Consider the following 12,935-nt stretch of genomic DNA (forward strand, 5'->3'; position numbering starts at 1 on the left):
TTTTCAACCCATTTCAGTAAACAAACTTTGGGGAGTTTTGCTGATAGCCTAATCTGTATTTAATTTAGTAATTTGAAAATAACGTGTATGACCTTTGTGAAAAATCTTTTAGAAATGCAGCTAAGTGTGTTGTTTACCTTAACACTCAAACAGCATCCAAGGGAAGAATTTCCTTCCTTTTGGCCTCATTCTGGGAATGACTGAATGCACAACTCCAAGGGTCTGGATCCAGCACACTGTAAGCTCAAGCTCTTCATTAATTTCTTCTCTACCATTACTGTAAACTTGCTGAAGAAAAGATTTGTTGTAAGTTTCTCTTAAAAGTCTTTTGAAGTTGCTTGATATGACAACTTCACTAGCATACAACATTAAGGAGAAAATGCTGGAAAAGCCAAGGCATTACAGCAAAGAAATCCATTCTTTGTTAGAAGATAGAGAAAAAAAATTAAAATAAGAAAAACCAAACAAACCTCATCCTGGTACCATGGATATTTGTAGTACAGCAATTGTTCCCTTAATTTAAGCACTGAAATTAATGATTAAATTAGAATCTGAGTTTTCAGAGGCAAGATGCTTTGAGAAGCATAGCAAAAAGAAAACACCATATATGGGATGAGTGAAAAAAAACAGGCTTTGCAAGTAAACCAGCCTCAAAATAATATAAAAAAGGTGAAGAGAATTTCTGAATATATTTTTCTAATTAAAAAAGATGACCCAGCATTAATATATGCCTGATGGCAACTGAAAACACAGACTGCTAAAATAGCTGAGTCTCACTGGGGCTCTGTTTAAATTCTGCTAAGTATTAAGAAATGCCTAAATAATGGACAGAGTTCAGGGGTGCATAATACATCTTGTTACAAAGAGCACCTGCCAAGACCATACTGGCCTATACTTAAAACATTTTATACAATTAAAACACCTAAATCTAGAGGCCACCTGTTTCCTGCCTTTGCCTTTCTGAAATGCCAGAAGTTTTACTGTAAACACAGGTGAGCAAAATAAGATGCTGCCTGATTTTAAGGGACTTAAAGAATTTGCACAACAGCTGAAGTCTGGGCCAGCCGCTTTTCAGCTCCCAGCCCCTCAATTAAGACTGATGAGAGAAGCAGCATCATCTCTTCCTCTCTCGGTGGCAAGACGCTTATGTGGGAATTCCCACACCGAACTGGGAAAGCAGCAATCCATACAGCAGTTTGGATTTGACAGTAACCAATACCAGATGTTACAGCCAAGGCATAATAAAATGCAGAGAGAGTAACTGTGGAGAAAACTGCTCATTTTTTCTCAATTTCCCATGGGTCTCTGGGCAAGGCACATATCCTGGGGTATACAGCATCCCAAGAAATTAGTCTGGCTACTCAGAAATTTGCCAAGAAGCTGTTGAGGTGGCAACCTTGAATTCATTGCTGACTCTCTGTCCCTACTGCAGGGCCCTTAAGAGAAGTTGGATCCACATTTTAATTTTAATCTAATTGTGAAAAGTAAAGAAGACAAAACAGTTCTAGATATTATAAAAGAGGTTTTTGGTTTCTTTATTTTTCTCTTATAAAGAGACATGTTTTTAAAGTGCTGTCAGGTTAGCAGGAGTCTTGAAAGCTGAACACAGACACCAGAAACCACATCTGCAGGCCCAGTCTTTCCCTGATGGCATTTGCACATCATTTAATACAGCTGAGAATCACATCCTGCTCATCACACCAGGTGGTTGGTTGTTTGCCCAAAATACCAAGTGAACTACTACTCTGGAGGCCAGTAAGATGCAGCTCAGAAAGCTCTGCTTTCGGGTATTCCCTGAAGCACCCAAGTCCCTGGAAGAGAATCCTTCTCAGTCAGGACACCCTTGCTGACAAATGCAGACATCTAAGAAAGACTTTGTGCCCTGCAAAAGACATTGCACAACACAAGGCTTAGGGTAAAATGGAAACCACTGGCACCTGGGGCTGACCCAGTCAAAGGGGTGGGAGCAATCCTGCATTCCTCTGCTCCTTGAGCTGGGCAGATGCGGGCAGATGTAAGGCAGCTGTGCAGGAGCATCCAGGAGCTGTGCAGCTGCGTTTCTGCTGCACCCTTGCCAATGCCATCAGCCATGCTGAGTGGTGATAGGCACATCCTTGGTTTTGTCAGCTGAAATACACGGCTTTGGCTATGCTGGACCAGCAGCACACATCTGCAGCACACCTCAGTGCAAACAAGGCCTGGAGACACGTGTTTTTCCTCCAGTTTTTTTTTTATTTCTCTGGAGGATCTCAAAATGAATCAAAATTACAGTTTCATAGAAATGCACATAACATTTATTTAGTTTGACAGAAGTGTATGTATTTTTCAGAAAGACAAAAAGGCACAAAAAGGCACAAGACAGGTTTCTTACTGCCTGTACAGACAGAGACAGAGAATCCCAGGAATCTGAAAGCAGAAAGTTATCTGATTTCTACATAGGAAAGCAGTGGAGTTTCAGAAGAATTCAGTTAACTGAAGCCTACTATTTATCCCCTTTCTTTTTTTTTGACCAGTGATATAGTTTCATCTGGTAAATTTTAACGTGTAAGGACACTTACTGAAATGAGGAACAGTTATAACACAATAACTGATTTAGTGCATCTCTGCACAGAAATTGGCAGTAGTATCAAAATAGTAATAAGCCCTGGGACATGAGAAAACACAATTATGCAATTATGCTCAGACCATAAAAACATCCCCTTCTGAGCAGTTCCTGAGCTAGAAGATAAGGAAAATGACCCACCAGCTAAGGGTATATAGCACATTTCAGCAAAGACTTGAGCCATCATTGTTACATTGCTGTCTTCTAATATCACAGCTGTTACTGATACACGCTGAAATCTCAAGTAGCAGACCCATCTCTCTTAGCTCATCCTTGTAAGAAGAGGACTCAAGAAAATCGACACTAGCTTTCACAGTCCTTGGTGCCACCTTTACAATTTCAAAATGTTATGTCTCCCCTGCTACTCATTGCTTCTTGCAAAGCATTTGAAATCATGTCATAAATTAAAGATTATTCAACAATGGCTTCAAAATAACTTACTTGCTATATTTATCATGGGGAAAACTTTGCATTTACTATTAAATACTACCCTTAAAGCCAGATGGTCATACAGAGAACAATTACAGAAATTTAGAAAAGCAAATACAGCTGTCTTTCCAAAGTGCTACTGAGATTAGAAAACAAGTTATCAGAGGTAAACAATCTTTTCCTCTACTCTGGCTCCACTCTCTGCATCCTGCAGGCTCTCAGGCTGGTGGTTCAGCAGCAGTTCATCCACCTGTGGTGACTGGATGGATCCCTGGTTTGGAACACTTGTCTGGGAACCTTGGGTCTCTGATGTGCTCAGATCTGTAACACACAAGAGAAGGACAATGCATTTTCTGCCCCTGCCATCAAAAAGGGCAAATTCTGACTTTTTCATTAGCACCATTTTATAGTTTGCTGCATCTGTCTGGAAAGGAAAACAGTACTCTAGTACAAATTATACTACGGCCTGGTGAGAGGTACCTTAACAATAATAATTATTATAAATGTGTAGCCATACTTTACTAAACAGATACACAATAATGGAAAGAAAGACATAAACAAGGTCAGAATTGAGCTGGAGGGAAGCACACAGCATATAATCAGTATCTTTGCTAGTACTAATACAGTTTTAACATTAATACAGTTTTCATCATTACACAGAATTTTACTAGTAAGCCTTCCTTTTATAGATGCAAAAGAATTAAGTGACCAAAGTTAGAAGTCTACATGGCTGGCATTTGCATTCCACTTTTTCTACTAAGTTTACCTGTGTTTATTGACATAAACTACCTACTCCACTCTGTCTTGATCTTTTTGGCGTGATGTGTAGAGAAACACTTGCATCCAAACACTAGAACATTATTTCACAACAATCTTGTTATCTTTCCAATTTTCTCCCACAAATGCAGAGAATCAGGTACTTGTTTTCCAGCATTCCACAATGAACACTTCTATGATGATCCATATATAGCTTTATAAACCAAAACAACATGACTACAGCTGGGTTTTACTCCTAGTCAGCACTTTGTAGCACTTTGGGCCCTCAGGACCTGCAACTCAGTACCTGACTTTTCTACATCTGTATTTCTTCAAAGCAACTTTACCATAAAAACAAGCTAGGTAACAAAGAATGTGTATCCTCATGCATAGCAATGAAAAATATCTGTAATGGATATGCTGCAATACTTTTCACTGTAATCGTAGCCTGACCGACTCTTCTATTACATCAGGAGGGTTAAATTTTCATTCTTCCCTCTCAAAAAAGGACTCTGTAGAAAGAAAGGGAGATTTGAACTCCTTGTACAGCATGGTAATGGCCAGAAGCACACAAACCAAGAACTGGGGCTCTCTGAGCCTTGATCACTCATGCAGAGCTGGAGAGACATTTCAGGCTTGCTCTGGTCCCTACTTCTCACGTGTATGTGCAATGGAAATCTGCTATGAAGGACCTATTTGTGTTTTTACGCACCATGTTGCTTAGTTGGTAGCAATTCATAGTGACATGTGCCCACATTTGGCATTCCCCAAATATATGAGACTTTCATCAGTCTTGTTTGCTGAGGCAGGAGTTCAAGGCACAACAAGCTTGCTGGCACCCTGAAAAGCCTAGGCTCTCTGGCTGCTCCCTGGCATGGGCTGTGTGGAGCAGTGTGGGATGATTATGCAATGGGCATGTGGGAACACATCATATCGCAGCCTCTGCCTTCAGCATCTTCTCCTCTTTGATATTCTCACAGCTGGGGGGAGCAAACAGGCTTTGGGGCTGCAGCTCCCAGCATAAACCACATGCATCTTATTCTTGCTGCTAAGACTGCACAGCCAATGGCAGGAGCAAGGTATTTGTAAATGAGCTTAGTCATAGTGGGATGACACAGAATGGTACAAAAATTAGTCTTCATTTGTCTTTCTTTTACTGTTTTATTCTGAATTAAGTTTCAGTCTTAATGAAAATCCAGAGTAAGTCTTGCTTGATTGTGAGTTATTTGCAATACATAACACAGAAAATCTTGACTCCCTAATTTAGTCAAACAGGCCTGATTTTTTGAAGATGATGCCAGCATTTATTTCTTTTTGATGATTATATTAGAAAATTACTGCAATTTCCAGCCCACAGAAGAAAGCAAAAATACATCTGTCTGTTACCTTTATGGAAATTGGATGCATTTGGGTTGTTTATTTATTAAAAAGAGCCCTACTAGCTGAAGTTCCTCTACTTCTAAACACTTACATTTTTGGGTAATTTTACCCACATTAATATTTCTTTTAAGTCCTGTGAGTCTATTCACATTACCCTAGTTATGTACATAAGAACACCAGGGAGTAAACACTTATTTGAAAGATCTGTTTCCAAAGTTTATGAAGTATATAATTTGAGAAGCCTAATTACAAATTTGAAAATACGCAGACAAGAAACACCTTACATGCAATAATTTTCCACCATCAAAACTAAATAGTAATTGCTTCAGCAATTAAAACAGTAGCTATTTCCAAACCATTTCTCATTAACTGTCATAACTACAAGCAGCAGAGCTGAGCAGTGAAAACTCTCAGCATTCTACAAAAACAAATCAGACCCTGTCACTATCAAAATAAATGATTTATCACTAGTTCAGCTTCTTTTTTATTTTTTTTTCCTAAATATGTTGCATCTGGGAAACCTGAACAGCAGGAGAGCACCCAGGAGGTAGGAGCACAGCTGCTGCTGGGGCACTGAGTGGCTTCAGGCTGGAAAGGTTGTGCTTAATCCAACTGAGGAGGGAAGGGGCTGGTTTTGGATGCTCTTCAGGTGGCACTCAACACAGACTCTGCCTAACAAAAGCACAATGTGTCCCCAAGGCCAACACACTCAGGCTGCCATCGGGGAGGGCGGCTGCTGTCTCTCTGCTCAGTGCCATGCTGGAAGCAGCTGAGCCAGTAGACCAGCTGGTATCACAGGCAGCAGCGTGATGTGCCCCAAGGGTAGTGTGGAAGAAGTGCTAAAAATGGTAACAACAGTTTCAGGTGAAGGGAGACAGAAAATGGACTGAGTGGACAGTCGGCCTTGGTTGTTGTAATGTAACAGCAGCCAAGAAGCCTCCCCCGAGCTCTCTGGTGTAGCATGGGGAAACTGAGTTGCCCTTGTTACCAAGCAGGAGAAAGGTGGGAGAAACCTTCCTCTTGAAATGCTCTCCCAAAACAAGGAGGAAACTTCTGAAACAAGACTTGAAAACATCAGCTGATGTCTACTAAAGAACTCTGAGAGCTGAGGATGCTTAATGAAAATAAAAAAGGAAAACAAACTGATTATTTGTGCAGACAGCAAGGCAAAGGGGCTGCTATCAGAAAGTGACACCCAAGAAGCTCTCCAAAGATCCCCTGGCAGCTGGGGCACCCATGGGAACTCCCCAGTCCCTCTCCAGGCCCATTCTCTGCTGCACTGAGGCAAACATCAGAATCACTATGGATCAAGAGTCAGGCAAATACAGACCATTGGCCTTTTATGAGCTTCCATCAATGTGATTGTAATTCACCTGTCAAAATCAGCCATAAAATGAGTTCTGTGTTATCCCCTTTGTTTAAATTCAGCATTTACTTACCCTTTTTTTCTGCTGTCCTCCAAGCAACCAGCAGACGCTCTCTCTGGCAGGCTGTGTTTGGCTCAACAGCGCGCCCACCAGACCAGCACCCACATCACCAGCACCGGGCAAAGGCTGGACACAGCCCCTGCCCACACCCTTGCTGCCCGGGCTGGGCTCTGCCTGCTGCCGTGCTCTCACACCCTCCCAGAGAGGACAAACCAAAGCACTGTACCTGGCCATAGCCATCCACTTGCTCATCTGCAATGTTTTTCTTTCACAGTTAGATAAATGCAGAAAATACTCCCTGACTATTTCCAAAGCTTTAACAAAACTGAGCTGTAGCTCGGATCCTTCCACAGTCCACTCTTGGCACGGCCTTCTGCTCCCTCCCACTCTGTCAGCATCTCTCTGTACCATGGCCCCCAGAATTTATGCACAAACTGAAACCCCCTTCACCTGTTTTTCACTTACATAAAACATATTTCTCCTACAATATTCCAGGTAGAGTTTCCTTAAGAACAGGCCAGATCCACAGCTGCACCATGGATACCCTAGGTAAAAGTGAACAGCAGACCAGAGAAATCCACTCTCAAAGTTGCGCTGGTCAAACACCCAAGGGAAAAAAGGGTGTGCTTGAGGCTGGTGACCAAATGTTAGGTATGTTGTGACAGCACTTCAGCCTTTTTGGGACTTGTAGCCTGTGCCACACCTCAGTATTAAATACTCCTAAAGTACAGCTTTTACTCCTTTTAATCTCAGCCAAGACCATTTCATTGAATAAAGAAACCCCAGGCATTCCCAGCAGTCTTCCTCACCAATTTTTGCAAAAGGAGTTAGAGGCTGTTTCTAACAAATTCTGGATCTAATCACAAATTGTCTCATTCACACAGACACTGTCAAATTCAACACTAAAATTCAATTTTTTTCCCCCATTTTCCTTGGGTTTAGGTCTGGTACCATGAGGACAAACATCAGGAACTGTTTGAGAGGCACTCTACTCTTTCCATCTTTTTTAGACCACCTCAATATAAAAACAATGGCAGATGGCAGGCCTGTCGTATGTGGGATCAGTTCTCAAGGGAGTTTATAAGGGGACCTCAGATTTTCAAACAGGGTCTGGGTCCGGACTCTAAGAAACGACAGCTCCTGGCTGAAAACATGTTACTGTTGTACAGGAAAAGAAAGAAAAAACAAGTAGCATTCTGCATCCTGACTAACCTTTTCCACAGCATTAAGAGACAGGATTAGTAGTATCTCACAAACTGCTGACAAGGTGAAGGACAAAGGAATGGTATTTGCAGGAATCTGAAATCAATACATACAAAAACAAACACAGCCCATGTACCTGGGGGGGCAGGGGATACAAAAGCCAAGTAAACAACTCATTACTCACACTGATTCTCACCTCCTGTCTGTTGTCATAGGATGTAAGCACTTCCACATCAAATAAATGCCACAGATTTTCTCCTTCACCCCCTTCACCCCTCCTCTCTCTCCCTCAGGATCAGAGCTCTTGATGTTAGGGCTAGACTGCACACAGTGAAGATTGTGGGAAGGACAGAAGAACCAAGGCACTAAGAAACACTCCAAACAAAAAACCTCTCAAATCTCTGTGTTTTGAACAGAAAGCCTTTAGTGTTCCTCCTTCAGCTCTGACCCTGATTTCACAGCACCACAGGATAATTCAAATTGGAAGGGATCTCAGAAGGCCTCAGATTCAAACTCCTCCTCAAAGCAGGGTAAGCTCTGAGGTTAGGGCGGGCTGGATACTTTTTTACTTCTTAGTCATTTCTAAAAAGGAAGGAGGGAAAAAAAAGGGAAGAAAAAAATTTAGGGGGGGAAGGGGGGGCAGGGAGGGTGGAAGGAATGCACCACAATTACCTTGCTGTGACTCTCCAAGATCTGTCACATTGGCCCTCTTTACCAAATAAAACTGCATAATAAAACTGCATTAAATGAAGAGCAATTTATGCCACTTTTAGCAACAAATATGTTGAAGAGTGACAAAACCACTAACCTTCTGAATTAATAAATAGAGCTGGGTTTTGGTTTTTGGTACCAAGTTCATTTGGACTGACAGCTGACACATCAGCTTCAGGCCACAGCTATTTGAAATGGCAGAGCTGCTCTATTTAATCCCCACACTGGCACTCATGCATAATGCAAAGCACAAGCAGACACCTAACAACCAGTGTCTACCGGGTCTGGGATATTCAAAGGAATTCAAGGGTAACAGGCTCTCATTTGCCACCACAGTTCAACAGCAAATGGCAGCCTAACTCCCCATGGGATCCACTGAAAAACCCACTGGCAAATCCCACAGCAGCTCTTTGTCTCTAATGATGCTCCCAGCGGTTTCCATGCAGATTCATTAGCAACAGACAGCCAATTCCCCCGGGAACTCCAAGCACCTCAGCCTCTCTCCCTTTCCTCACCATGAAAGGCAACATGACCTGTTTTGATTGCCTTTTTTAAGGCCTACTAAGACTTTCCCAGATTGCAATGCAGCATTTCCATACTGCAGGTTCAGTTGTTTAAAGTTAGTGGAAGAAAGGGAACACCATGCAGTGGTATTGGGCACCTGGAACACCAGGGCAACACCTGGAACAACCAAGATACTGCTGCTACTGATCCAGAACACAGCACTTGCTATAGAAAAGTTATGTGTGAGCCTTGAATATTTGAGCACAATTCCCAACAGTTTCACTGGCAGTTGAACATAGCTCACATACCATCACAAACCAGGCCCTTCACAACTCAATAAAGCTGATTTCACAGCAGGAACTGAACTTGGTACCAGGTCTCAAAAAAACACTGGGAAAAAATATTTTGACCCTAAAGCTTCCAAGGAAAGAGGAGCCTAATCCATTTCCAGCTGACTGAATAAGTCAAGAAAATCGGTCTGGGAATTGTAATGCTGTTATTTACTTTTGACCAGCCCAACCCTGTGAAAAAGCAGCCACTGTATTTCTTAAGCAAACAAGCACCTTCATGAGTAAGAGATCTTTACACAAAAAATCAGATGAGAAATTATTTCAGAAGATCTCCTACATTAATTAGTCTTTGCATATTTTGGTGCATTTTTTTGTTATAAGAGAGAACAGAAGGAATTCAAAGTGTATGATGAATAAGGTTCTGAAACATAACTCTTCTCTGTATCTGAATGCTGCATTTTTGATCAGGGTAAAATTACTCGGATTGCCATTATGTTTCCACTCTTTGTGTAATTGCTGGCTTAGGTAAAACAATACAGGTCCATTTTCAGGCTTTGCCTCATAAGTCTTCAGAGAAGTTTCGTCTAGACAATTTGGACTTAATTCTTGGCACCAGAAACACAAAATACATATTTATTCCAGCAAAATTGCATTTATCATAAAGTTCCAACTCATACTCCAGGTTTTGGAGTAATGTGACGATGCAGTCATTTTCCTTTTATTAAGGCCCAGTAAATATATTATTTCTAACACTGGTGTTTACCAAAGAAAATATTTTAAAACTAACTCAAGCTCAAATACTGATAGTGTCACTTCGACATCAAATTCATAGCATGCTGATTAAAATTGATTAGGTTGATTAAAATTTTAACCAAGTTACATGGCTATGTTATCAGATGTATTGGTTTTTGAAGCACACAGGTTCCAAGCTATTTTTGGCATGTTGTTTTTCTAATGCATATCAATAAGAGAGACTTAAAAATAGGTCTGACTTGAAATCATAATTTGTCTGTGCATTAAATACCCACAGTCTCACCTTGGGAGGGCAGACTGCCTGACAGCTGTCTGCTTCTGCTTATTATTAATTTATTTAAGTAAGAATTCCCTATTAAATTGCCTTTGTGCTAAGCTTTGAAGCTTTAGATGGTCAATTACAGACAAACACGTGGTCCAACAGGTATTCTGCTAACAACGAACACATGTTTTATTGACCTACTTCTTTTCCAGCTCATTAAACACAGCTGCACTCAGATGATCAAGAGGGAAGAGCCATAAAACCCCAAGAACACCCTTCCTACACAGGATCACAAGGAACGTGACCAGCTGCCGCCGCAGGGCCCCTGCCGCGCCCAGGGCAGCAGCACACCCACACAGAGCACCCCTCCAGGGGCAGGGCAGCTCGCCTGCCCACTGACAACGGTGGTGGGCAAGCACTGAAAACCCCCTCGGCCTCCTTTTTCAGGTGTCCAACGCGGGTGCAAACTAAGTGGTCTGCAACCATTTCCTCCCAGCCCATCATCTGCTGAAGTCATTTGGCCAGCAGGCTGAAGTCAAAACAAAAAAAACGGCCATCAGTAGGGAATGCTCCTGCTTGAACGGAGAAACAGAAACCCCATAAAGTTACAGACACAAACAGCACTACCAAGGACTCAAGGGACAATGAACCAGTTCCCCTTTCTGCCGCCTGCCAGCACATCCACACACTTCCCTCACCCACTGTCCCAATTTGCACCCTGAAGATAAAACACTGCAGTGAGGTTTTATCTCCTTCCCTTCCGAAAAAAAAGAGAAACTGCCAGCATTAGCCCTGAAAAAGCAGTCTCTGGAACATTAAGTCATTCCCTTTGAAAAAGGGGACATTTACACATCAAAACTCTTCTTCTGAACTGTTACCACAGACAGATGTTAGAGTGTTGATTAACTCTGCCTCATATTTTATGGGCACTCTTTGGTTGCGGGTTGTTTTGTTGGTTTTGTTTTTGTTTTTTTTTTTACTTTGAAATAAACGTGAAATCAAAGACCTTGGCAAAAAATCAATTTAGTCCCCAGCGTTTGGCCAGTCTTTCAGGTGCAACATAAAGAAGAGTGCTCTGGACTTTGGCAAACATTTTCTTGAGTAGCAGAAGGGCACAGGTCTGTTACAAGAGCCAAAAGGGTGAGGTAATTTATAAAACACTCAAGTCTCCTCCTAAGCACTTTGGTTTTATAGGGTAATTTCCCAACAACAGACCAGATCCACCACTTCTTACTCATAAAAGCTGACAAGATCAAAACTCAAAGAGACCAGCAGAAGAGCACTAAGTCAATATATAGAATTGCTGCAGAAGAAAAAAATCAGGCAAAGCACCTGTTTCAAATCAATTACATGCTAATCTTACCCTTTAATAGAAACTGCTGCTGTTGATTAATACAGGAAAAAATACAAGCACGACTATATGAGTGAGCATCTGAGAGAAGCCTATTATCTACAGTCGCAAAGATACTTGTTCTCTCCCAAAGTCAAAACTGAGGGAAATATTCACTACATTTTTATTGCATATTGAGTATTAGCACAGCCATTTTTATTCATTTTTGGCAAGAAGTATATGCACTTATGTTTTCTTCTTGGAGTCCTTGAAAAAAATCAAGAAAAAAATGGAAAAGTTGCACATTGCCCATATTTTGCATTGTAAGCATAGGAATTTTCAGTGTGATTGAATATTTTGAAATTAATGCCCTTTTTAACTGTTTGCTAAAAGTTGTGTGAACATATAACTGCTGTGAAAACAGTTTGCACAAGAGGTAAAGGAAAAATTGTACACCAAAGCCATTAAACCCTACAATTCTCAAATAAGCGTGTGTGTCCATCTCATGAGTGTGTGGAGAGCACTTGGATCCACTTTCCTCTCTTCTGCTCCCACTCCTCCTGTGTATGAGCAATACTGGTCTTACCCTTAAGCTTGAATTCATCACCTCCTCCTTCTACCTCACCTTTACTACAAGTTTTAAAACACCTGCCTATATTCATTTTCACTTCAGCTCTAAACTGCCTGTGTTTAATGCAGGAGCCTTCCTTAGACCTTCATCCCCTCCCCAGTGGCACTGTGCTTCAATGGCAAGTTGCTCTGCACAGAAGACAGCTTCCCTGCAGTTTTTCTGTCAGCAACAATTACCTTATATTTTAAAATTCAATTAACAAAGAGAAAGAAAAAAATCATCCTTGCCAAAAACCCTGCTTTCCCGGTCTCTCATGTATTCTTTATCATGGAATATATTTAATGACTTGTTTTTAAACTACATGGGTTTGATTTTTCTACAACAGATCCTAAACAAATACAGAAAAATCATATCTATTTTTTATCATTTATGTCCCAGTTTTAGATCAAACTTCTGAGGAACACCCAAGGAATCTCAGCAGGTCACTGTTGGAAGTCTTCCTATCTGATTAAACTATAACTAAGTTCCATACCAGCACCAAGGCTTCTCCTCTCTACTGCCCCACTAAAAATTCATACCCAAAAGAAATTTTCTACAGCATCTGGCAAGGGGGAACAATATATTCCATGAAATCTCCTCTACCAGTTTGCTGACAGCCAATGAAATTTATTGGAAGGCAGTTGGGGGCTCCTGTGTCCACACAAGACAGACAATCTT

The 12,935-nt window shown here is 41.3% G+C and overlaps 1 protein-coding gene across 12 annotated transcripts in view; it reads right to left on the reverse strand.

Annotated features, from left to right (window-relative positions):
• Nucleotides 1-2,265: 2,265 nt before the first annotated feature.
• Nucleotides 2,266-12,935, reverse strand: part of ARHGEF28 (Rho guanine nucleotide exchange factor 28) — a 117,420-nt gene continuing 106,750 nt past the window's right edge. For 11 of the 12 annotated variants that reach the window (XM_063179675.1, XM_063179684.1, XM_063179677.1 and 8 more), the window contains one exon: nucleotides 2,266-3,352. In XM_063179675.1, the coding sequence (XP_063035745.1) occupies nucleotides 3,192-3,352 (161 nt within the window). In that variant the 3' untranslated portion in view covers nucleotides 2,266-3,191. The remainder of the gene's footprint in view (nucleotides 3,353-12,935) is intronic. The other variant, XM_063179685.1, reaches the window with a different exon arrangement.

The sequence above is a fragment of the Melospiza melodia genome, chromosome Z, assembly GCF_035770615.1.
Source record: "Melospiza melodia melodia isolate bMelMel2 chromosome Z, bMelMel2.pri, whole genome shotgun sequence".
NCBI classification, from domain to species: domain Eukaryota; kingdom Metazoa; phylum Chordata; class Aves; order Passeriformes; family Passerellidae; genus Melospiza; species Melospiza melodia.